Source organism: Chenopodium album, chromosome 14, assembly GCF_948465745.1.
Source record: "Chenopodium album chromosome 14, dcCheAlbu1.1, whole genome shotgun sequence".
NCBI lineage: Eukaryota > Viridiplantae > Streptophyta > Magnoliopsida > Caryophyllales > Amaranthaceae > Chenopodium > Chenopodium album.
This window is the reverse complement of record NC_137847.1, coordinates 53,177,382-53,202,577: the sequence shown is the minus strand read 5'-3', so window position 1 is coordinate 53,202,577 and position 25,196 is coordinate 53,177,382. Positions and strand designations below refer to the sequence as shown.

The 25,196-nt window shown below is 36.4% G+C and overlaps 1 protein-coding gene, 1 long non-coding RNA gene and 1 pseudogene across 3 annotated transcripts; 1 reads left to right on the top strand and 2 right to left on the bottom strand.

Moving 5' to 3' along the window:
* The first annotated feature begins 3,573 nt into the window (after positions 1–3,573).
* On the top strand, positions 3,574–4,479 carry LOC145579569 (uncharacterized). The gene is made up of 2 exons (XR_014099163.1): positions 3,574–3,760; positions 3,937–4,479. It is a non-coding gene; the product is annotated as an uncharacterized LOC145579569 (long non-coding RNA).
* Positions 4,480–13,369: 8,890 nt separating this feature from the next.
* LOC145578371 (AP-1 complex subunit mu-2-like) lies at positions 13,370–17,259 on the bottom strand (annotated as a pseudogene). Its single transcript, XR_014098857.1, has 10 exons — positions 17,185–17,259; positions 16,625–16,736; positions 16,184–16,330; positions 15,789–15,851; positions 15,486–15,662; positions 15,285–15,388; positions 14,969–15,076; positions 14,681–14,790; positions 13,979–14,120; positions 13,370–13,843 (listed from the first exon to the last, which is right to left on the bottom strand). The product of XR_014098857.1 is annotated as an AP-1 complex subunit mu-2-like (transcript).
* Positions 16,952–20,046, bottom strand: LOC145577552 (5'-adenylylsulfate reductase 1, chloroplastic-like). Its single transcript, XM_081635038.1, has 5 exons — positions 19,887–20,046; positions 19,602–19,772; positions 19,363–19,507; positions 17,655–18,447; positions 16,952–17,559 (listed from the first exon to the last, which is right to left on the bottom strand). Exons 1-5 carry the CDS (start codon positions 19,927–19,929, stop codon positions 17,329–17,331), a joined length of 1,383 nt encoding a protein of 460 aa, XP_081491164.1. The 5' UTR covers positions 19,930–20,046; the 3' UTR covers positions 16,952–17,328.
* Positions 20,047–25,196: the final 5,150 nt, after the last annotated feature.

The window sequence follows — 25,196 nt, the reverse complement described above, 5'->3', positions numbered from 1 at the left end:
TAAAACAGAAAAGTTACTATCGACTTACTACTAATTGCACCTAAGTGTTACTCTGTGTAACTTCTAAAACATGAAGCACAACTCAGAAAATCTTATATTACAAAGTTACTGCGTAGAAAACCCCTGAAATATTGAACCTAATTAAAGATGTCATGTGTTTCACCTTAAATTATATGCTTTGTCTAAATTTTTAAAGTCAGGCATGATTTGATCTAATATAACTGGGATTTAATTGCATTAATAGACTACTACACTAGTTAATGAGATCTTGTTGGATGCTTGGATCCATATTGATGAGTGTTAAATTATTCATTGAAAGAGAGTATCTTGCAAGTTAATATGTAGTAAGACTATACAAGTACTCTCACCGTAATTTATTATTTTTTTTTTAAAAGGTAAGATAAAAAAAAATATATATTAGGATGCCCTACTCACGAGAGGTACAACACTAAACTTCATGGATGTAAAATATCATTTCTTACCATCTTAACCAATTGTAATTATTGTATTTTATTACTTGCTCGGTTGCTCCATTTGCACTACTACACTTTGTACTTCTTCCGTTCTTTTTTACTTGACCCGCTTTGACTCTTACACTATTCACTACCCCTCCTTTGACCTTTTTTTGTGAATGATATATAAAGAAAAATATATTCATGTGGGATTTTTTTGAATTCGTCTTAATAAATACTATCATAATATACAACTTTTATAATTTGTACTTACAGAGAATTAAGATTATTGATCGCTAAAATTTTACATTGATAAGCGTGATAAAAAAAACATGTCAAGTAAAAAAGAATAAAAAGAAGTATTTATTAAAACCATACAATTTAAAAAACTTTTTCTAAAAATAAACTAGGGATATGATAAAATTCATAGGGATGCCTTGTGAAGCAACAAAAATGGGCAGCTGGCAAACAACATATGCCACATTTATCATTGAGCGAAAACAGTAGTTTGCTCAGGCATTGGTTCCTGGATTACACTCTGGCCATTTTCCAGAGAATATTCAAGTTTCTATGGCACTTGTATTTCCCAATTTGACCCTGGTGTTACCTCTTTTGTGGTTTTGATATGTTATAATTTAAAACGTATAATAATAATAATAATAATAATAATAATAATAATAATAATACGGAGTAATTATTACTGTATTTTTATAATTTTAGTTGATAGTCTCATTGATTCTAACAACAAATAATAAAATTAGATGAATAGAATAAATTTTTGCTTTAGCTTAATTGTTCCCTCTAGAGTTATATGTTACGAGTATTCTAATTGATTAGTCCATTTAACTTTTTCTAATATCTTTTTTATAATACTTCGTACGAAGTATATGACAAGAAATTATATACTCCGTAGTGAATAGTAATTATAAAAATAAAAACTCAAAACTTGTACTGTATAAATGCATTTATTATTTATTTTTTGGTATTTAAAGAGCCATAAGGGCGGGGTGAAAATCAATCCCAAAATCTCCTGAAATCGGAAAGGAAGCTTTAACCACTCGAATTATCCATTACTCTCATATATGTATTTATTATAACCATGGTTATTCTCTATTTAAATGAAATATTTCGAACATGAAAAATTGAAGAAAAGGAGAAAACATTTTGTTTTATTATTAATTTGAGATGAACAAAAATTGCAATTGGGTCCATTCATATAAAAACAAAAAAAATGTCCTCTTTTTTTTTTTCTAAAATATCGTGCTTTGAGGACAATGTTTTGTAAATTTGCTGCAGCTTTACCTTGATCAGAAAGTATTTATTTTGGGTTTTATGTGAACTTTCCTTTATGCAACCAGTATTATATTTAATTTATGTGGTTTCAAAATTCATAGAAGTGTTGAGGGCCTTTCAGAATTTATGATTTATTTCTGCTATTGCACGGTGGTCCAATCAAATAATGTTATAATTATCTGCTAAATACTTTTTAATTATAAAGTGATAAAGAAGCAAAAGATATGGTCCAAGAATATATTCTTTTAAATATTAATTAGTTTAATCAAATGACAAGAAAATTAAGTTTATACTCCATCATAAGCCAGTCAATTAAAGACAGAAGGATTAGCACCAGTACAATTAAAGAAAGAATGTTGGTTAGAAAACCAATTTAATTAAATCAAATATCTAAGGCTTAATGGAATTATCAATGATTCAATTATGATTTGTATTTGTTTGGGAATCCAAATGAATTTCCCGTTTAGACCTGTTATATAATAGCCCATTCAGACTTCGGATCCAAGTGCAGTTTGGCTCATTTAATGTTGAAGAGGCCCATTAGTGTTCAGGCCCAACTTTTATTATTCACACTATAAATAGCAATCTAAAGACAAAATCACAAGAGATGTTCATTTTGTCGATCTATTTGAGCACATCAGACCGGAATACTGGATTACCTTGGACACTCTAAAGTTAAAGTTACGCATTGGGATGTTCGCATGTATGCTAGTTGTACTGGAACAGTTAAATAAAAATAAAGGGAGTGGTACTTATATGTGTGCAAGCTAAACCTACGACCTACCTAACGTCTTCTTTAAGCTTCAAATAAACAAATATCTAACTTGGTGATTGTTTTGATTTTGAAAAAGTATTCAATATGATCATTGTTACTCACCTTAGATTTTTAAGTCTTGCAAATAAAATTAAAGAGAAGGTTTTGCGTGAGATCGTTTCACGTGAGTCCGGATTATAATGCACCCCCACCCATTTTATCGTTGTCTCCGCCGATCTCCGTCGTCTCGGCCACCACCACCACCTTCGCCCCCGTCATTTCATGCCCTTTTCCGTCATCGACAAAACCCAGCAACCCGAATTCAAACCCGAACAACCCATCAATGAAAGACCCGAATTCTTACCTCTAAGGTTCAGTTCTTTAAGGGAAAGAACCAAGGATATTCTCAGTGTTGTTGTGCCGCTTCTCTTTGGTGCTGCTTATGGTGCTCTTACTGCTGGAACCATGTACTTGATTTGGTCCTTGTTCAATCACCGACATGGATCTTACTTGATGGGTAATCAGACATTTCTTTGTTTCGTGGGTAATCAGATATTCTCAATGATTAGTAAAAAATATTAAGTAATTTTAGTATTTTTTTTTATATCAGAAATAAGATTTTGTTAGTTAGGTTTAAGTTAATTTTCGTCAAGAATTAGATATTTTTAGTCAGGAATAAAATCATTCTAATCAGTAATAAGTTAGTTTTCATCAGAAATTAGATATTTTTAGTCGAGAATAAAATCATTCTAGTCAGGAATAAGTTAATTTTCATCAGAAATTAGATATTTTTAGTCAGGAATAAAATCATTCTAGTCAAGAATAAGTTAATTTTCATCGGGAATTAGATATTTTTCTGTTTTATGATCGGACTCACGTGAGTCCGTTCTACCCAATACTTTTACAAAATTAAAACTTGAGATTTTAATTTTCGGATCGGATAATTTCGGATATCGAATGTCAAAATTTCGGATTTCGGATATCCGAAAATAGTCGGATGTCGGATGAAATCCGAAATATACAACAATTTTATTAATTGCTTCGTAAACACTTACCTAATACCCAACAACGTAATAGGCCCAATACCCACCCAAACCCTAAAACATAAACAAATCAATTCCTTTCTCTCACTGCACTTTTCTGTCTTCTATTAGCTCTCCCAAAATTGCATAACCCTAAATTCTTGTTTGCTTAAATCACAGATTTCAGAGCATAATTTCAACATCATTCGCCTAGTCGGCAAATTCCGAGTTCAAAGAAGGTAGTCTTTCTCAGTTTCGTCACCTTTTTCTTCGATTTTTAGAGATCTATCGTCAGAAAAGTTAGAAGATGACCGGAGATAACAGAAAGTGGAGGAGGAATAACTTTAGATTTTGTTCGGATTTTGCATTTGGTTTTATCTAACCCTCTCTTGCCCCTTATATTCTCATGCTGAAGAGGGTTGACACGAAGGAGAGATGGCAGCCGAAGAGAAGGGTCAGAAAAGGTGGCTTCGATCATTTTCAATGGAGGAGTACGATAAGTATTTCGTTAAACCACGAAAACTTGAAACTCTAAAGCGACTTTCGAATGAATCCGAGAAGGAGAAGCCTCACATGGCTCAGTCGACTGACAAGAACCTTGAGACTCCTGCCGAAAAATACTTGAGGATGACGCAAGATCTGGACAAGCTCTCGCCAGCTCCTTCAAGCCCTGCAGAGAAGAAGTTGCCGCCACAGGCTGAAGATCTCGATAAGTTTCCGCCTGCTGAAGAGCTCGCCGCCGAGAAGTAGTACTGAAGGCAAAAAAGCTCTTGCCACTTTTGATTCAGCCAGCCAAATGTACATTTCTATGTTTATCTCTTCGGCAGCTGTGTGTTGTTCAACTTTAATTTTCATCGACTTTGTACTATTGTTTCATGTCTCAACTTCGGATTTCAATTTTCTATTTGCAATTTTCTTTGTAATTGCAAAAATGGCATGAATTCCACTTAGGTCTATATCTCGGATTTTATTCTGCCATCCAAATTAGATTTAAACATTTCGTAACAGTATTTAATTTCCGCTTCTGCTCGGTCCGAGCTTACAATAATATCAGATCATTAAGTATCGAGCAGAGCATCAGTATTTAATTATGCACAATCAAGGGTACTCCTACTGTGAAGGCTGCCCCAAACACGACGCAAAATAGAGTGTGTTATCGTTGTAAGGGTTATGGGCATATGCAAGCAGATTGCCCATCAAAATTTTTAGTTTCTCTTTCTGATCATTTTGCGTTATTATCATAGCTTCACGAAGACGAGCAAACACGTACTTCCTCTTCACCGCTAAACCGAAGTAAATAGGGACATCCTTTATTATATAAAAACGAACATTTTATATAACTAAACAAACACAAAAATTTGTATTAATTAAAAAATAAAATATGTCCAACCCGACCCGAGTTAGTGGGCTAAGGGTGTAGCTTAGATCAATTGGCCAAAATATTTTTCCATTTTAATAGAAAAACAAAATAGATAATGTATAAATAATCACATGGTTAAATTTGTATTTATGTACTAGTTTTTTCCCTGTGCCATGCACGGTTTTATAATAATAAGATTTGTAAATCATAAAATTAAAGTCAATAAAATAAAGTTAGCTTTTTTTTTTTGACAAAAAATAAAGTTAGCTTAAATGGAATGAGTTATATAACATTTTTTTTTTTTAGAATTTGAATCTACCCTTAAAACTCTTTTGTTAGATAGATAATTTAATATATTTTTATAAATTATTGTAACTTTTTACTTTTTAAGAAAAAAAAAAAATTGGCGGGAAATTTTTTTATTGTAAATGTGACACGTGTATTTTAGGGATAATCCTGGTGATTATTTTAGTATATATTATAGATACTTTTTCTTGAAAATTTGTATTCATGTATACTTAATAATGGATTTGTTCAATATTTATTTAAATTGATATTTTGCTGGCCTCCCTATTGTCGACCCTCTATTGACCCTATAAAATTAAGGTTGGCAAAAGCTGACCTGTTCCGAAAACCCGACCCGAAAATAGCGGGTTTGGGTTGAGATTTTTAACTCGAAAACTTAAATGGGTCGACACGAACCCGATCTGATAATTAAATAGGTAGGTTAAGGTTGAAAATTTCAACCCGAACATAACCCATTTAACCCGAAATTATTTTCGGGTCAAAATTAGGTCTGGTTAACCCGAACCTGACTTGATAACCCGAACTAATATACGTTAAAACCAAACCCGAAAATAACCCATTTAACCCGAAAATAACCCATTTAACCCGAAATTATTTTCGGGTCAAAATTAGGTCTGGTGAACCCGAACTTGACCTGGTAACCCGAACTAATATACGTTAAAACCAAAAAAAAAAATTAACAAAACCTAAAGAAAACGAAATAAGTCAATCAAAGCCCAAGCCCAAAGCAAGCCACCTTATAAAACTAAACCCTAAAATCCTCAGATTTTGATACTTTTCATATTGCAGCCGCTTCTCTCTCATCCTCATTTCTGATTTCTCAAACATCCTCGCCAGCTGAAAGAGTAACGCAATGGTCAATGTATCGTCTGCTTTGTACGGAGTTCCTGCGGGTACATCGACCATTGCGTTACTCTTTCAGCTGATGATGATCTGAACCACAAAGCTCGGAACCCTTTTGTTTGAGGTACTTAATTCTTTATGCCTTGGGATTTTTTTTTCCTTTTGAGTTCGCATTTGTAATTCATCTGTAGATCTCGACAAGCTTCCGCCTGCTGAAGAAGCTCGAATAGAAGGCTGAAGAGGTCGGCAAGCTTCCGCCTGCTGAAGAGCTCGCCGCCGAGAAGTAGTACTGAAGGAAAAAAAGCTTTTGCCTCTTTTGTTTCAGCGAACCAAATGTACATTTCTGTGTTGATCTCTTCGGCATCTGTGTGTTGTCTTTGTGTTTTTAACCTTTAACTATCTTTTCATGTCTCAACTTCGGATTTCAATTTTCCATTTGCAATTTTCTTTGTAATTGCAAAAATGGCATGAATTCCACTTAGGTCTAACAGTATCTCGGATTTTATTCTGCCATCCAAATTAGATTTGAACATTTCGTGACAGTATTTAATTTCCGCTTCTACTCGGTCCGGGCTTACAGTAATATTAGATAATTAAGTATCAACCAGAGCATCACAAAGATAAATCTATTCCTGGGAATTTATTTGTCTTGGTTTAAGTTTATCTAAGCAAGCTACTATTCCTGCCAATTTAAAAGTTTTTGCGGTCCTGCTATAACAAAAATTCACCCTCCAATAAAAGGCGAGCCATTTCTATATACTCTCTAGCACTTAGTGAACACCGTGAGTCTGTAACTAATATAAATGGGATCCCTTGTCGTAATCAACTCCAACAGCCAAACCGTCCCATGAATATGTTATTCTTAAATGAGTCAAGGGAAAGTGGGCATTTGATGATGACTTTAGTTTACTATATGGCTTTAATCAACCTATCTTGAGTAGAACCACACTAGTTTTTCTCTGAATGTAGTGATCTAAAAAGTTCCTTACGCTTTCAATGTGTCATATGTCGATGTCTTTGTCGTATTGCATCATTTGGTTTAATCTAATACATTTTTGCTTCTTCTCTAGGGCTGCTACTATTTATTGTCTTCTTTGTATAGTTACTAAATCTAAAAAGTGATGTCCCCAATAGCCCAGTTCGTTCACATTTTCATTGCTTGGAGGGACACTGTAGGGTGGAAGACTAATTTCAACCAAATTCTTGATTATGTGAAAAAAAATAAGGTGATGAAGAAAGTTTACAGGTAGAGCAAGTGTCAATAATCAATTTTCTTTCACAAATACACATTTCCTAAAACATACAGCATGTACATATATGCTCAAGAATAAGCTAGAGTTCTAATGTTTGGAAGTATGATTATTAACCTCGCGAAAACAAATCCAAGTTACTATTGTTCATTTGCGTATGGTAAACAAAATATGTTCATTCATGGCAGCAAATTTGTGCGTCAATTAAGATAAAATCGTTTCTTATAGATAATATTTCACCAATCAAAACTTGTTCATGGCCTATTATGTCTTTTTTCAAATCTGACTAATCACCGATTTGATTGCTGGCGGCGGCAACATCTGCTATAATTGTCAAGTGCACCAAGTTGATATGCAATCTTGCAACGATTGGCCATCCTTCAAACAACATAAATTGAAACTCTGAGGGTTGCAGACAAAAGACTAAGCTTAGCAACATTGTTTCATATATATTAAGGAAGCCAATACTTACTTCTGCTGTTAATGGATAGCCTAGCTTCTATTCACATGCGGGAATCATCTTTTAGAACAACCTTATCTCATATTCTTCTGCTGTTGTTATGTATCTTACCCATGGCAGACTCTGGTATCCTCTTTTTTCGATAACCTTTAGATGCCTCACCTAGAAAAACTAGCAATCACACATTCATATAACTATATAAGTAAGCTCTTACTAAGCTGATGACACCAAGATGTAGTTTGTCTGGTAATAGAAAAGTGAAGATAGAACAAAGAACTGTTATAGACTCAACACTCAAGCACATAGCAACAATAACACACACAGCAAAACAGAAGAAAATAGCAGAGGAAGCTTGTGAGATTTTGATTGATAATTGAATTTGAAGGAACAACGGCTACAAGATACTACTACTAATGAAATAAAGATAGAGTCTTGGAGTATTCTACGGCTACTACTACTATTCTATTGTTAACATCAAAACTTGCATGACAACTCTCTTTCTTCCTTTCCCTTAAATACTAAGCATTCTTATGTAACCTAGCTATTCATAGTGGATCATTAATTAAATTTGTCTTCACTTGCTGTCCTCACTTGCTATTGTCTTAGTTGTGCTTGTCTTTCATTTTGTTCTTGCATTTTGTGCCTCATTGTGTAGACCCGAATTGGTGATGCTGTGGGTGGGTTAGCCCAGTCCATTGCATCACTCCCGCCCTGAAGTTTCACCTTGTCCTCAAGGTGAAATGATGGAAAACGCTGATCAATAGACTCGAAGTCTTCCTATGTTGCCTCGAACTCCGGTAGACCCTTCCATTTCAGCAATAACTCTGCTCTATTCTTGTTGTTCCCAATTCCCTGCCTTACTGCAAGCACTACTTCAGGTTCTACCACAAGCTCCAAATCGGCAGAAATTTGACTTGGTAGGGTGGGGTTGACTGGAAGATTTCCTACCGTACGTTTGAGCTGAGAGACGTGGAAAACAGGGTGAACCTTGCTATCTTGTGGTAGCTTCAACTTATATGCCACTGAGCCAATGCGCTGCAAAATCTCAAAGGGCCCATAATAACGAGCAGCTAGTTTCTCATATGGCCGCTTCGCGATTGATTTCTGCCTATACGGTTGTAACTTCAGGAATACCTCTTCCCCCACTTCGAATTGAACATCCTTTCGCTTACAATCTGCACTCTCCTTCATTAATTTCTGTGCCCTGTTGATATGCATGCGCAACTCATCCAAGATCAAGTCTCTCTCAAGCAACCCTTCCTCCAAGCTTTGAACCATTGTAGTGCTTTTCCCAAACTTGGAGGATTTTGGAGGATCCCTCCCATATACCATGCGAAAAGGGGTCATCTTGGTGGTTGTATGCGAGGAGGTGTTGTATGAAATTCGGCCCATGGCAGCCACGATGCCCAAGCCTTGGGTTGACTTGTTACAAAGCATCTTAGGTAAGTCTCCAAGCACTTGTTAACAACTTCGGTTTAGCCGTCCGTTTGAGGGTGGTAAGCCGTACTCCTCTTGAGCAAAGTCCCTTGCAAATGGAAGAGCTCCTTCCAAAAATTACTCATGAATACCTTGTCTCGATCGGACACAATAGAGTTGGGAAACCCATGTAGTCGTACTATCTCCTTTACAAAAATTTCAGCCATCTTCAAGACATTAAAGGGATGTCGTAGGCCAATGAAGTTGCTATATTTAGACAAACGATCCACTACCACCAATATTGCATCCACTCCTTTCGAAAGGGGCAAAACTTCAATGAAGTCCATGGACAAATATTCCCATATGGCGTCCAGGATTGGAAGTGGTTGTAACAACCCATAAGGACTTTGTTGGACTGTTTTCCCTCTTTGGCATGCTTCACATTGTTGCACAAATTCCCCTACCTTCTTTCTCATTCCGGGCCAAAACCACTCACTTGCTAACCTTAAGTATGTCTTCACCTCGCCGTCATGTCCCCCACTCGGAGTACAATGATACTCATTAAGAAGCGTTGGGATAAAACTCGACCCCTTGGGTAAAACAGTCCTCCCTTTGTACAACACTTTATGTCCCTCCAAGTGATAACCTTTTGGCACCTGCTGACCCTTAATTAACCCCTTACGCACCTCCACAAGCCACGGATCAGCTGCTATTTCTTTTTCAAGGTATGTCTAGTCCACTGCCGTAGTGGAAATTAAGGCTCTAAGCTCCACTAGGTTGCCTCCCTTGTGTGAGAGAGCATTGGCCACTCTATTCGACGCTCCGGGTTTGTATTGGATCTCAAAATCCATGCCCATCAATTTTCTCATCCATTTTTTATACTCTTCTCTAACCTCTCTTTGTTGAGTTAAAAACCCCAAACTTTGTTGATCGGTCCTAATTATGAAGTGTCTCCCTAGTAAGTAGTGACGCCACTTCAGTACCGCCAAGCTAATCGCCATCAATTCTTTTTCATAGATTAACTTAGCTTGATTTCTCACCCCAAGTAGCTTACTAAAATAAGCTATCGGCCTTCCTTGTTGCATCATCACTGCTCCAAGACCAAAACCCGATGCATCCGTTTCAATCACAAATTCGGCTTGGAAGTTTGGCATAGCAAGCACAGGGGCGGTTGTCATGGATGTGTTTAAGAGCTTTGAAGGCATGGGCAGCCTCCTCCGTCCAATCGAAGTTATCTTTCTTCAATTGAGATGTTAAGGGTCCGGCTATTTGGGCATAGTGAGCTACAAACTTCCAGTAGTACCCCGTGAGGCCCAAAAATCCCCGTAACTCCCTCAAGTTCCTAGGTTCTTCCCACTCCACTATCACCTTCACCTTCTCCATATCCATAGCCACCCCCTTCTCCGAAATTACATCCCCCAAGTAAGCTACTTCACATTTCCCGAACTCACATTTCCCGAACTTACATTTCTTCTAATTCGCATACAACTTATGCTTAGCCAAACACTCCAACACCACTCTTACATGCTTCACTTGTTCTTGCTCCTCCGTACTATAGATTAGTATGTCATCAAAAAATACCAAGACAAACCGCCTCAAGTAAGGTCTAAACACCTCATTCATCAAAGATTGAAAGGTTGCGGGGGCATTAGTTAACCCGAAAGGCATCACTAAGAACTCATAATGACCTTCGTGAGTCTAGAAGGCGGTTTTGTGAATGTCCTCCGCCTTCACCCGAATTTGATGGTACCCCGACTTCAAATCAAGTTTCGAGAACCACTTAGCTCTATTCAATTCATCCAACAATTCGTCGATCACCGGAATAGGAAACTTATCCGGCACGGTTTCCTTATTCAAAGCTCAGTAATCGACGCAAAAACGCCATGAACTGTCTTTCTTCTTCACTAGAATCATCGGGCTAGAGATGGGACTTGTTGAAGGTTGAATGATTCCAGCTTATAACATCTCTTGAATCAAGCGCTCAAATTCATCCTTTTGTATTTGTGGATAACGATACGGTCGGACACTCACCGGATCACTCCCCCCTTTTAGGACAATAGAATGTTCATGATTTCTTCTAGGAGGTAGACCACTAGGCATCTCAAATATTGCTGAAAACTCCCCTAATAACTCTGTCAGAAATGAAGAAGGGCTTAATTTTTCCCCCTGCTCCTCTGTTTTTTCTCCCATACTTCCAAATTCAACCCAAATTCACTACCTCTCCTTATTCAGGTTGTGGATCATGGCCTTGAAGAAGATCTCCCTCTTCTCAAGCGAAGGATCACCCGTGAGGGTGGCTGGCATCCCTCTCACCTTGAATTTCATGATGTGTGTCTTCCAATTTGAGGTTACAGCCCCCAATTTCTCCGGCCATTGCATTCCAAGAATCAAGTCTGCACTCCCAAGTTCAAGTGGTAGGAAGTCTTCTGCGATGGAAACTCCACCGTCAAGCTTAAGTCTCACTCCCTTACACACTCCTTGGCTTTTTATCACCTCCCCATTCCCCAAAGCAACAGTAAACTTGTTTCCCTTTGAAATTGGCATCGCCAACTCGCTCACTACGTCCACCGCCATGAAATTGTGGGTCGCGCCGGGGTCTATCATGACCACCACTGACTTTCCGACCAACTCACCCTTCAATTTCATTGTTTTGGGGTTGGAAATCCCAATCACTGAACATAAGGATACCCCTACTGCCGTGTCCTCTTCTTCCTCCTCCTCGAGCGACGCCTCTTCTTCTTCGGCCACCAAGAGGAAGCTCATCTCCTTCCTCTTGCAGCGGTGACCCAGTTCCCACCGTTCGTCACAGCAAAAACAGAGGTTTTTCGCTCTTTTATCTTGCAACTCAGCGTCGGTGAGTCTCCGAGTTGGGTTGGTGTTGTTGCGGTTGGATACGAATCTGGATGACCCGTTTAAGTTGACAGAGGCTTGAGATTCGGGCGGTTTGAACCCGGTTTTAGCTAGACTGGAGTGGCTAGGGCCCCCATAGGTTTGTATTAAACCGGGCCCGCTGTTTTTACTGGGTTGTGAGGTAGTGAAGTAGTTTAGGGCTGGCCCAAGCTTTGGGGGCCCAAAATTTCCCTTCTTGGGCTGGCACATCCTATTTTTCTCTTCAATTCTGCTTGCAAGGTCCATGGCCGCTTCTAAATTGAACGGATTGAGGATTCTCAGCTCGGTTTTTACTTCCCCCTTGAGCCCATTTATGAATTGGCCTAGCATGATATTCTCAGGTATCCCCTCCAAAGGTGCAGCCAGCTCGATATATTTCCTCTGATAATCCTCCACGGTTCCCACTTGTTCCACGGCCAGCCATTGCTCATATAGCGACCCTGAGTGTGATGTTCGGAATTCATGCAGTATCCTCTATTTCAGATCTAGACACCCCATAAACGGCCGCCTATTCTTCTTCTATTGATACCATTTAAGTGCCGCCTCGTCCATGGCTACCACCGAGGCCTCAAGCTTCTCTCTTTCCGTTAGCTGATAAAATTCGAAGAACATTTCAGCCCTTATAATCCAATTGTCAGGATCGGTTCCCTCGAAAACCGACATGTCCAGCTTGCGATGCTTCCACTGACCTCTATTGTCGCCGGCACTGCCGCCGGGCAAGTGTCTAAACTCAAACTGCTCCTCTTCTCCATGGATGTCTCCTTTCCAGCCCCTCCTCCACAGAGAGCGCACTTCATTCTCCCCATGGCCCGGATTGTGGCTTCCCTTGGCATCAAGGTTGATAGGCTGAATGATGAGCTGCGGTTGTGGCGGGGGTCTGATGCCCTGACCACCAGCTGCGGTCTTCCTCATCTCCTCCCGAAATTTCTGATTATTCTCCCTCTTAATCATTGCCAGCCTGTCATGGTCAATCCGAAAACGGTCGATCCTTTCTTCTAGACGTGTGGTGGTTTTGGCTAAGGCTTTCTCCGATCGCTTCCTCTCCGACCACTGCTGCTTGCACCGCCCTCTCGACAGTGGTCTCTTGTGTCCCTAGCTTGTCAGCAATGCTCTTAAGGTGAGCTTCCTGCAAGTCACATTTCCCTTCAATGGTGGCAAGTTGAGTCTCCACCGTTTCGAGCTTGTCCTCAACAACCTGCACTATAAAATTGCTCACCATGACCGAAACTGCTCTGATACCACTTACTATAGACTCAACACTCAGTCACTCAAGCACACATCAACAATAACACACACAGCAAAACAGAAGAAAATAGAAGAGGAAGCTTGGGAGATTTTGATTGATGATTGAAGTTGAAGGAACAACGGCTACAAGATACTACTACTATTGACATAAAGATAGAGTCTTGGAGTATTCTACGGCTACTACTACTATCCTATTGTTAACATCAAAACTTGCATGACAACTCTCTCTCTTCCTTCCCCTTAAATACTAAGCATTCTCATGTAACCTAGCAATTAGGAATTCTGCCATATCATGTTCTGTCAGGGTGGCTTCACACCAACATTCCCTTGCCTTTCATTTTGTTCTTGCATTTTGTGCCTCCTTGAGTAGACCCGAATTGGTGGTGCTGTGGGTGGGTTAGCCCAGTCCATTGCAAGAACCTGGATTCCTGAGATGGTAAAATAAGGTATCTCAAACTTGACACGTACGGGTGCCTTTCTCTCAGGAAGTCCATCATCAGAAGTATTCAGAACTTATACTAGGAAGTGTGAATTATGCCCTCAACAGATACTCCTAAGAAAGTTTGAGTATAATACATACTATGTAAGTCTTAATGGCAATCCCAAAATTGCTGGTGCATTCAGTAGAGAAAAAGTCTTAATGGCAATCCCAAAATTGCTGGTGCATTCAGTAGAGAAAAAGTCTTACCTTAATTCCAGGAAAAGATCTGATTTTCCATTGAATTGCATCATTCTCAGGTTTATATGTTGCAGTTCCCATTAATGTCCAGATTTTTGGATTTGTAGCATCAGGTGGAATAGGCAAATCGATCTCAACATTGTTTGCGTAGCTAATGACAGGTAAACACAACAAGAAGACCAATAATTAGATATAACCTTAACATGGTTCTGTCTTCTGTCTAGCAGTATATAAGAAATGAATTGTCCTAAATTCTAACCTGCAAATCAAACGTTTCATAAATAGAATACAAATAATTGCCAAGAAAATTATGAAAGTATCATTGCTCTCAGGTAAATTAATTTTGTAAGAGGAAAATTAACAATTCGTGGTAAACAGCTGATAGATAGACTATATGTTCTTTGTCCTTAAACTTCACTTCATGTTTACATCAGTATAAACAGACACTTCAGAGATGTACTGACTCTTCGCTTTGATCATGATCTCAACACAACCTTTTGAATATCTTTCCACTTGAGCCTCAATCCAAATAAGTGGTTTCACCTAATAGCCAACAAATGCTTTTTCTTATAATCTATACATTCTAGCTATCAGACATAACAGAAACCACAAAACGGAGCTTTTTAAAGTTCCAAAAAATTTAAATTCAGCATCTCATGCAAGAGAACTTAAGAGTGAGCAATTATGGTATAGAGTCATATACATCCATACAGAGGAAAAAAACTTGAGTGCTCAGTCGGTATGTCATCAAGTCAAAGGACCCATCAGGAGGTATAGAGGATATTGTTCTGTCATTCTCAAATCGTGCCAAACGCACACACCTGAAGAGGAATGTAGCTGTCAGAAATTCATAATAATGTGACTCAGAAAATCGAAGGATGCATGCATGGTCACAAGATGAGGTACAGATGATAAGGGTGAAATGTTTTATGATATTCATAAGAAAAAAAAAAATCAAACATAAACCCCTCTAAGAATGGATAAGCCATGATCACATACTGATGAAATTTGATGTCCTCCATATCAATTGCCTTTCCCTTTGTCGTTTGACCTTGAGCCTCTAATAGAAGTCTATCGTTTAGGCCAAGTTTACATTCAGGCATACCACTGCATCAAATGTTCAAGAATCAATCTATTAGTCAAAAGGGAAGAATAGTTAAGCAACACAAATCTTTGAAATTAAACCACATTAACTCATTAAGCAACATTTCAACATAAGTGCCAAAAGAACATTTTTACCAATTATATATATGCTCTACAGTATGATAAAAAAAAACGAGGCCAAATAAAAACAGCAGAGAAAATTTTTCTTCACCTTAAGTATGCTCTCATCTTCAATGCCCCAATAACTTCTGAACGGATTAGCTGACCATTGCTGTTAACTAGTATGTTTACACTTTCTACCACATCCAAGAAGACCTGAATCGCGAAAAATAGAGGCTATGAGTAAAGCATCATACAGTCATACTTCACAAAGTCATTAGTAGCCTCTAAGAATAAGAAAAAGATATAGTACCTCATTTCTCTTGTATTTAATCCCTTCACTGCGCCAGGAAACTGCATTTGTCACAGCCATGGGTGGCCGCTGCACAACTTCCATCTTATAAGCATTCGTTTTGATAAAATCACTGAGGATTAAGGCTTCAGTGTATTGAGGGTAACTGAAGTCCATCATTTCATCAAGAAGTTCATACTGAAGGGAAAAGTATTGAAAAGGATGATATCATAAATGCTAGCTATTCAATCAAAGTTTTTGCTCTAACGATTAATATGAGTAATATGTGAAGTCCTGTTTTTAAAGTTTGCTGTCAGTACCTACCACAACAACAAAGTTGTCCCTCAGGGATTCCTCTTCGAGTTCTTCGAAATAGTGATTGAATACCTGCATACAGAACAGGCAGCTTAAACAGATATCCTCAAGCCATGATTATAACAGAATTTACATACACCTGTAAGTTTGTATCCAGAATCATATATCGTCTATTATCATATATCACAGCCTCAATGGAGAGCTTAAAATGGGATACACAAAGTTCAGTGTTAACCCTGAAGTACAGTAAGAATCATCTGCAATTTCACAAGTAAATTGCAGTCCCACTACTAAATATGTTAGCAAAGTGCTACAAAGTACAAACTACACATTTTGCTTTCAAGGTCTGAAGGCTTCAAAACACGAACAGAGTACCAAGGAATCATCAATTAGTTAAAATTTACCTGAACAACGCGATGGAGGAAAAGAAGAAGACTAGCAGTATTGCAGTTCTGACGAGAGGCTGCCATCAACAAAAGATTTTTGTGCTGCACAAACATGTATGTTACCCCTTTCTCATGTACCACTGGCCCTTGAGAGATCACATCATCCTTTATTCATATATCAAAGAAATTCGTTAGTTGTGTTCCTTGTTCATTCTTTTACATAATTTATCATGATCACACTTATAAATCGTGTTACACAAAATCATAAACCAATTTAGAAAATGTTGTCATGTCACGAACACCTAGTAATAAACTCACACACTATCACGTGTACCAACGCCATATTTCACAATGCTGTAAAACAAGGGATTGGTCATTTTGGCGGTCTTAGACCACGCAATAATTTGAAACGATCAACGTTTTATGAAATCATAAATCTAAATAACAAGAAAAGAAGACCTGTTTTTGGACAAGGGTGGTGAAGAAGCGTTCGGCCTCAAGAGAAGTACCATCACCACGAAAATCGCGCCATATTAGAACTCCCCTTCACATCTAACAAGAACTTGAACCACTAATAATAATGTGATCGCAACTAACACACTGGAGTTGATCAATTTCGGGTTAGAGAAAACAAACTGTTCCAGTGATGGAATCAGTGCCGGTGCTCAGTGCAGCCAGACAAACTGTTCCTGTAGTGAATTAGCTTAGACACTACATTCATCCGTAGGAACAGACGAATCAATGTTAACTGAATGAACAAAATTGAAACAATATGCTGATAAACCATTTCCAGAAAAACTCAGATTCATTTGGTGGAATTTTCTGGTACACCAATTGAGATTCTAACACAGCCCTTCACAATGTACATATAGCCTCACCCATTTGAACACCAAAATTTATACCCTATCCCATCAAAAAAAGGAAAAAAAGAAACAGAGATTCAAAAACTATATAAACATGACATCTCCAACTTGCAACTAACAAGTCATAATGTAGCTCACTGTTGACTACAAAAGAACCTCCCTTAGAATCATAAGGGGGATCATATCCGGTAAAACTGAACTAGCTTCTCGGGTTATCTTCCAGTTTGCCATCATTCGGTTATGTTTTAGCTTTCTTCTCTGATATCTACGAAATGTATAACAGCTTTTTAACGCTGATCATCATCTGAGAGCATTGATGAAAGCCAAGAGTGAATCCACATCACGGTTTTCTGAAGGGTACTTAATGGGCTGAGATGAATGTTTTGGGAAGAGAAGGATAGTTGGGAAGCTTCCGAGCTGCAGTTCACTCTTGGCAAACGCCTTCTGATCACCATCGGCCCTGAACTTTCCTACCTTGACACCACTTCCAGCCAATTTGTCAGCCAACTCTAGGTATGAACCTTCCATTGCCTGTTCAAACATAAAAATTTTAGTTAGTATAACCAACAACAATGTGCACAATCATTATCAATGCAGACAGATGCAATAGAAAATCGCTGTCTAACCTGGCAAAATTGGCACCATGGTGCATAGAGGACGACAACCCATGGGTCTCTCCTGTCTTCCAATCTCATCAAGTTCTCAATTCCAGCTCTAGTCAACGACACTAAGTTTTCTGACTCGAAAATGTCAGCAACCTCTACATTTGATTGAGCACTACCATTCTGATTTTCGGAATTTTCTTTAATATTACCCTTGTGAAGGCCACACTCCTTGGCCTTGGCATCTTCCCACCACCATCTTCCTTCTCTCTCGTGCTGTCCAGGCAAAACAGGCCTTGTGCATGGCTCACACCCAATTGAGACGTATCCCTGTGAGTGCAATGAGTTGACAGGCACATTCATAGTCCTAAGGAAATTCCACACATTGTCACCCTCAACATTGGCAACAGGATTCCATTTCACAAGGCTACCAACACCCCCATCTAAACCCTCGAAAACAGGGTCCACTTGAACAACAGGGACTTCAGAGCGAGTCCCAGGAGACTGGTCCTTCCTTTGCCCAGTAATCCAGGCTCGCAGACCCTTCAAAGCCCTCCTAAGTGGCCTCACCTTCCTTACACGGCAGCACTCCTGGTGTCCATCCTCATAGAAAGAGAACAGCCCCTTGTTCCTAACTAGACCCTGAACTTCTACTGAATCAGGGAACATGTACTCAATGCGGATGCCATAGTGTTTTTCAACCTCATCGAAAAACCGGTAGGTTTCAGGGTTCAATCTTCCAGTGTCCAAGCTGAAGACTCTGAAGGGTCTGCCGGTCAATTTGGCATACTCGATCAAAGCGACATCTTCCGCACCACTGAGGATCAAACAGAATACATGTTAAGAGCTAATTAACATACATAAAAAAAAAAGTCTAATGAATGGATGACTGAGAGACCCATTCTAAAATCTAGACATTGCTTTATGGCAAGCATAAATATGAAATGTTAAATAATCAAATAAAAGCATGAGTCTGAAAATCAAATATTTGTGATTTCAAGTTTAAAATCTTTGAAGCCCCTATTTAATGTATTCCAATTTGCAACATTGTGTATGTAATCACCATTCATATGGATTAATTTGAGATCTTAAACAAAATTTCATGAATTTAAAATATTTTAATAATTTACTATCAACACCATTAGATGACATAAAATCAAATCTGGTTTAAAACAAATAAAGGAATATTACATCAGTGTACCAAAATCCAGAAAAAGGTAATAAAATAATTGCAATATCACATGATCCTTTCATATCCACCACTAATCAAAAACATTGAACCCTCACGTAAGTGACGTAACCAGTCTACATTCATTCTAGGGTCAAAACAGTAATTGCACATTTTACACTTTTTTATTATTATATTAAATTAATTTAATTCATTATTTTCTCTGACTAGTTCATATGTGATTAATTTGAACCCTCAAGAAATCCAGTCTATATACATTCTAGGGGGCAGAACTGTAACTGCACATTTTACACTTGTTATTTTCATTTCATTATTTTCCTTTATTAATTCACATTTGAACCTTTCTTATTAATCAAGTCTACATTCATTCCAGGGCAATAAAGTAATTATGCCTTCATTAATTATATAATTTCCCTAATCAAATTACTAATTGGATCAATTTCTTGCAAAATTTAGTAAATTCATCTTAAACAAGTGAAATAACCATAAAAATAATCAAAATTAAGACTTTAAATCAACAAAACTAATGAAATAAAATTGTACCTGAAAGCAATGGCAATATCATTTCCAAATTTAGCAAGTGCCCTGTCCATAATCTCAAGAGGAGAAGCATTTGCAAGTTCTTTCGCCAACTCCTCAAAATTTTCCTCTTCTTCAACAATTTTCACTTCCTCTTTTACCCCTTCCTCTGTAAATTCCAACCAAGGTCATTTCCGTCATTTCACATTCAAAATCTCCTTCCCAAACTTTTCAAATATAATAATCAGAAATTAATAAAATACCAGTAGTAGGAGCGGCGAAGGTGGTTGCAGTGAGTGGCGCAACCGAGTCACTCCGCCGTGACTCGGCGGTGGCTCGTAACGGCTTCACAGCTCGCCTTGTTGATAAATTAATCGTCGCCGTTAAATTATTGAATTGACGATCCAACGGTTGAAATGCACCGACGCTTGGAGCTGCATAACCCACATTAAAATTAAAATTAAAATTAAAATCAATACAATCAAACAAATGCCGTAGTCGACATACAAAATAATAAAATCACGCGTCAATCGGTGTAATAAACTGACCTTTGAGCTCGGATGATAGAGAAGATGTAAGAGCCAATGCCATTTTTGTTATTGAAAATGTTAAGATTCTTTATTAATGAGGTTTTTGAGTTTGGTTTGTAAAAAAGGTTGGAAATTTGATTTGTGAAAATTGTGGTTTGTTTGTTGAAGAAAGAGAAGAATGGGAGGGACAAATAAATGGGAGGCGAGAAAAGAGGGTTAAAACAGGGTTCATTGAACCTGGACGTAATTTGGGAGGAGAGAGAAAATTTAAAGAGTTTGCTTACGTGGGAGAAAGCTATTGGTTGAAGGGTATTGAGGATTGTCTCAGCGCTGTCGTCACGTGGCGGTTTTTGGCGCGTGGCATTCTTTCTCTTTTGTACTAGATCCTGTCCTCTTGGTTTTTTGACACCCTCTTTTATAAGGTTTTTCTATTTATTAATTATTATAATTATCAAAAATTGAGTTTAAAATAATTCAAGTTTTTGTTTATATTGTCTCGTTGTTAACTAGTTAAATGTACAATGTTGAATATTAACATACATTAGGATTAACTAAATAAGTGTTGTAAAATTATACAAGTACATGTATAGGTAATAGGTTGTAAACCTTGACCATATAGTCCTTATGCTATACCTAGTTGGTAAAGATGTAAATTGTTTTACAATTTTTTACATAAAATAATATGTGGGGAGTATAATCAACATTAATATATGAATAGTGCACAAGCTACAATTGAATCAATTATTCAAAAATTCAGTATAAGGTCCTGTTCACTTCACCTTAAAAAAATAATATTAAGGGTCTGTTCTGATAAACTGAACTGAATTGATTGGAGCTAAAATGAACTAAATATTTTATGAGAGAAGGAAATTAGGAACTAAACTAAATTGAATTGAACTGATTGGAACTGAACTTAACTGGACTGAAATTAAGCTGGAGAGAACAAGCCCTAAGTAAAAATAATATCAGTTCAATAAAATAATTTCAGCTCAGTAAAATAAGTTCAGTTCAATAAAATAATTTCAGTTAAGTAAAAATAAGTTCAGTTCAGTAACTTTAAAGAAGAGTTATAGTAGAAAATCAGTAAAAATAATTTCAGTTAAGCAAAAATAATTTCAGCTCGGTAAAAATATTTCAGTTCAGTAAAAATAATTTCAGTTCAACAAAAATAAGGTGAAGTGAACAGCGCCTAAGATTTCTCATCTTTTTACCTAAAATAAAAAAGGTAAATTATGTACAAAATCTTTTAAGATATTTTTCAAAAACAAAATCCTTAAGAATAACAAGAGTTAAAATTGGAAATGTTAAGCTAGATCAAATATAAAATGTATAGATTAATTGTGATTTTATCATGCATTTATGAATTAATACAATATCAACTTAAATATACGGAGTACTAATTTGGTGATTTTTTTTAAAATGGTGTTTGATATTTGGCAATTATGGTTGTTTTGATACCAAGTATATGTAACAATATTGATACTAGAATGTATATAGCTTTAAATGGGGCATGAAGGGGGTGATAATGAACCGAAGAATCAAGTTCAAATTTGGTAGTTTTGCTCTCAATTCTTGCAAGCAAAGGTTGTCACTAACCATTAATAAACAAAGCAATGAAAACAAATTCTCATAAAAATGTTTAATGAAATTAGGTTAATTTAGATGAAAAACGTGTTGAAGTAATATATGTCTTTCCAAATAACACATGTAACTGTCCCACATTTATTTACTACCTCCGTTACAGGTTATGTGCAACGATTTGACATAAAGTAGAGAGGGAAAATGTTTAATCGTTGCACATAACCTGTAACGAGGGTAGTATTTATTTTTTTAAACAGATAGAGAGTAAAACATTTTATAAGGTTAATGGGGTAACCATATGATTTTGGGATGAAATTTTTTGAACTTACAAAGTGGACACTTTTTCTTGGTGACAAATACGGCCCAAACTTTTATTTAACAAAATATCTACGTAATATTGTCTTACCATCACAAAATTAGGGTCAAATTTCGAACGATTTGCCAATGTGGTGTTAAAAAATAAAGAAATTATTAGAATAGTGTTCACCTAAAAATATTTCTCAATTTAGTGTCCATGTAGGTTCGGAAATTACGAACCTAGGTTATGGTTAAAAAATCATTGAGAGAACTTATTTCTAATAAAATCCTAATAAATATGTATACCATCAAATTATTTATTTATTTATTTATTTTTTACCCGAAGAGGGTTTTTTTCTATTAGTTACTCAAACCTTAATCAAGGAGAACATCAGAGATTACAGTAGGTAGGATTTCTTCAAGTCAAACTTTCATTTATGCATATAAGATATATCTTTATCAAGTCAAACATCAAATTGTTTATTTTAAATAATGCTTACGATATCTTAATTTTATTTAGCATTGAGCCTCATCATTAATGCTTTCGTATTTTATTAATTGTAAAAATGGATATAAGCACTATGGAGTATGAATATGATGTAGTAATATAAATGTTTAAAAATTTTCTAGCATTTTTTTTTTCTTTGACAGCAAGTAACCAAGAATATTATTAAGCTAAACTAGAAATATCTAGCAAAATAGCAGAGCTAGTAACCAAGAATTTTATTAAGCTAAACTAGAAATATCTAGCAAAATAGCAGAACTAATACAAGAAGGATAGTCTTCCACCCAAACTCTCAAATCCTCATAGTTTCTACTATTTTGAGCAAGTTTGTGGGCAGCCACATTCTCACATTGCTGACTTGCGAGTAATCAATAAAGGAGCACGAAGCAGCTAGCTTAAGGATGTCCCTAACAATAATATGACCAAAGTTAGACAATTCATGCTTCCCCTGCTTCAAATAAGTTAATTGATTGCTGCAATCCATTTGTAGCATATTTGTTATAGACATAAATTCTCAAAAAAAAATATTTAAAATGAAACATCGATGTTTGGAACAATGGTGAATTAAAGTTTATAAAAAAAAATAAAAAAATGGTGAATTAAAACCCTTAAAGAATGGTATTGAGACTCCAATAATTTTTTTTATTTAGACTTTAAATACAAAGCGATAAAAATTAGGTTTAGAGTTTTCCAATCCTACGTGAACACTACTTTGAAAAATATTTTAAAGTGAATACTATTTTAGTAATTTCTTTATTTTTTAGCACCAATTTGGCAAATCATTCTCAAATTTCACATAAGGTTTTTTTTTTTTTTTTTTTTTTTTTTTTTTTTTTTTTTTTTTTTTTTTTGAGAAATCACATAAGGTATTAAATTTCCAAACTTTTAGCTTAGTTGAGCTACAATTTCTTACAAGCATGTGCTTAAGAGGTGATGATCGAAGTACACCTTTTATTAAAGCGATCACTTGCAAAAATCATGTAATCCATTATACAACTATTCAAGTGGATGATTTGTGACTTGACTCGCTCAAAATGGAGGTGGGAAATGGTTATACAAGCAACAAAAATTTTAATGGGAAAATATATGGAATTTCGAATAATGTTTAATTGCACTGTTTTTCTTATCCTCCTTTTTAGGAATTTCCCTCACCTTATATGTTTCGTACGGACTATAAATATGGAATTTTATTTATTTATTTATCTATATATATTGTTTTTATTAGAAGTAGCACTTGGCTAACAAATAAAGAGGTCGTGTGTTTGACATGAACTGTGGGCAGCTAAGTGATGGGAATTGCCTCAACTGAATTGCAAGTTGCAACTTTTTGCGTTTGTAGACTTTTGTACTAAGTACTCCCTAAATAATAAGACAACATGTATGCTGGAAAATATAAATTGTACAGTATAGAATGTACCTCAATCATTAATTTAAGCGTTTGAATGAATTGGTCCTCTTACATGGTTCAAGAGCCAGCGTGACATAAAGGTTATGAGTTCGAATCTCATCTACCCCCACATTTAAGTGAAATTACATTCAAGTGGAATATTAAGCGATGGTTATGAGAAAAGGTCATGTTGTATTCTCATATAATTAAGAGGGCATGATATAGTGATACTAAGCTATGGATGTTATTGGCCTTGACCTCAAAGTACAATTATTATGTTGTCCTTCTCATAGTATTAATGCTTGAAACTTGAAAGCTACTGATGTTGAAATAACACTGGTCAGTGGCCACATATCAATGATGATAAAATTCATCATATAATATACGTATCATAAACAATTTTTTGAAATAATATAGTCGATGCATGTAGTCCACAAACAAACATATTATTGTATGCTAATATGGTTAATCAAACTTAGCTTGGAATAGAATTATAATTATGGATATACTAGAATATGAAGGAGATTCTCTATTCCATTCGTTCTACATTATATTACGGAGTGTGTATGGTTGAGAACACATAACTTATTGCTTGATTATTGTATACCTAGCCAAAAAGTGAGCAATTACTATACTGTACTACAGAGTATTAATTAGTAGTCGGAAACAAAAAAAATTATGAGCACCAATTTCTTATTCTTTATTTAACACTTATTGTCTTGTGACGTATATACTTCGTATATGTTATCACATGATTAGGGATTATTGCATCATTTGCCTAACAATATAAAATTCAAAGTTGTATATAAATAATTATGAAGTGCGTCTTTGAACCAAGTGTATGGTTTTTTTAAAAAAGAAAAAAGAGAAAGGTTACAAATGATGGTTGATGAAAACTTGAATGGAGCTAGGGAGCATAAGAATATGGTTCTTGAAGAGGATATATGGATTGGAATTTTGTCCAAAAGATTGCTTAAATGTTCATCAAGCATTATAGGAATGTCTCCCAACTCCCAAGTCCATAAAACATATTGCATTTGTCAGATGTCCTCGATCTTTATCATATAAGGTACACTATACTAATTGGATAGAAATTAGATTTGGTCTTAAAGATCTAAGTTCAAGATTGTATTCACTTACCAATTGCACGGAATATATGAATCTCTTAGAATTAGTACAATAGTACGGAGTAACAAACCAAAAAAAAAAAAAAAAAAAAAAAAAAAAAAAAAAAAAAAAGAAAGAAGGATAGAATGGTCCTAAACGTGAACTGCTATTTGACGCCCGCAAATTACTCAAAACGCCCGCAAAATTACAACGAAATTACCACTCTACCCTTGAACCACTCTACCCTAAACCATTCTCTTCAACTCCCTTCAAACAAAAAAAACAAAAAACCACCACCACTTTCACCAACACCCAACCCCCTTACCACCACCACCACAAGCACCCAAAAACACCACCGGAGAACCGCCAAGATGCCGAGGACGAAGAACGTCGGACGGTCGAGGGAGGAAGACGGCGTGCCGGAGGAGCAGGTTCGTTTTTTTTTTTAACG

Bases quoted from the DNA above. Each gene is read 5' to 3' on its own strand.
- LOC145577552 (XM_081635038.1), bottom strand. From the start codon at position 19,929: ATGGCATTGGCTCTTACATCTTCTCTATCATCCGAGCTCAAAG. The intron at 19,773-19,886 runs GTCAGTTTATTA...TGGGTTATGCAG, and splicing joins TCTATCATCCGAGCTCAAAG to CTCCAAGCGTCGGTGCATTT. The intron at 19,508-19,601 runs GTATTTTATTAA...TGGAATTTACAG, and splicing joins CTTCGCCGCTCCTACTACTG to AGGAAGGGGTAAAAGAGGAA.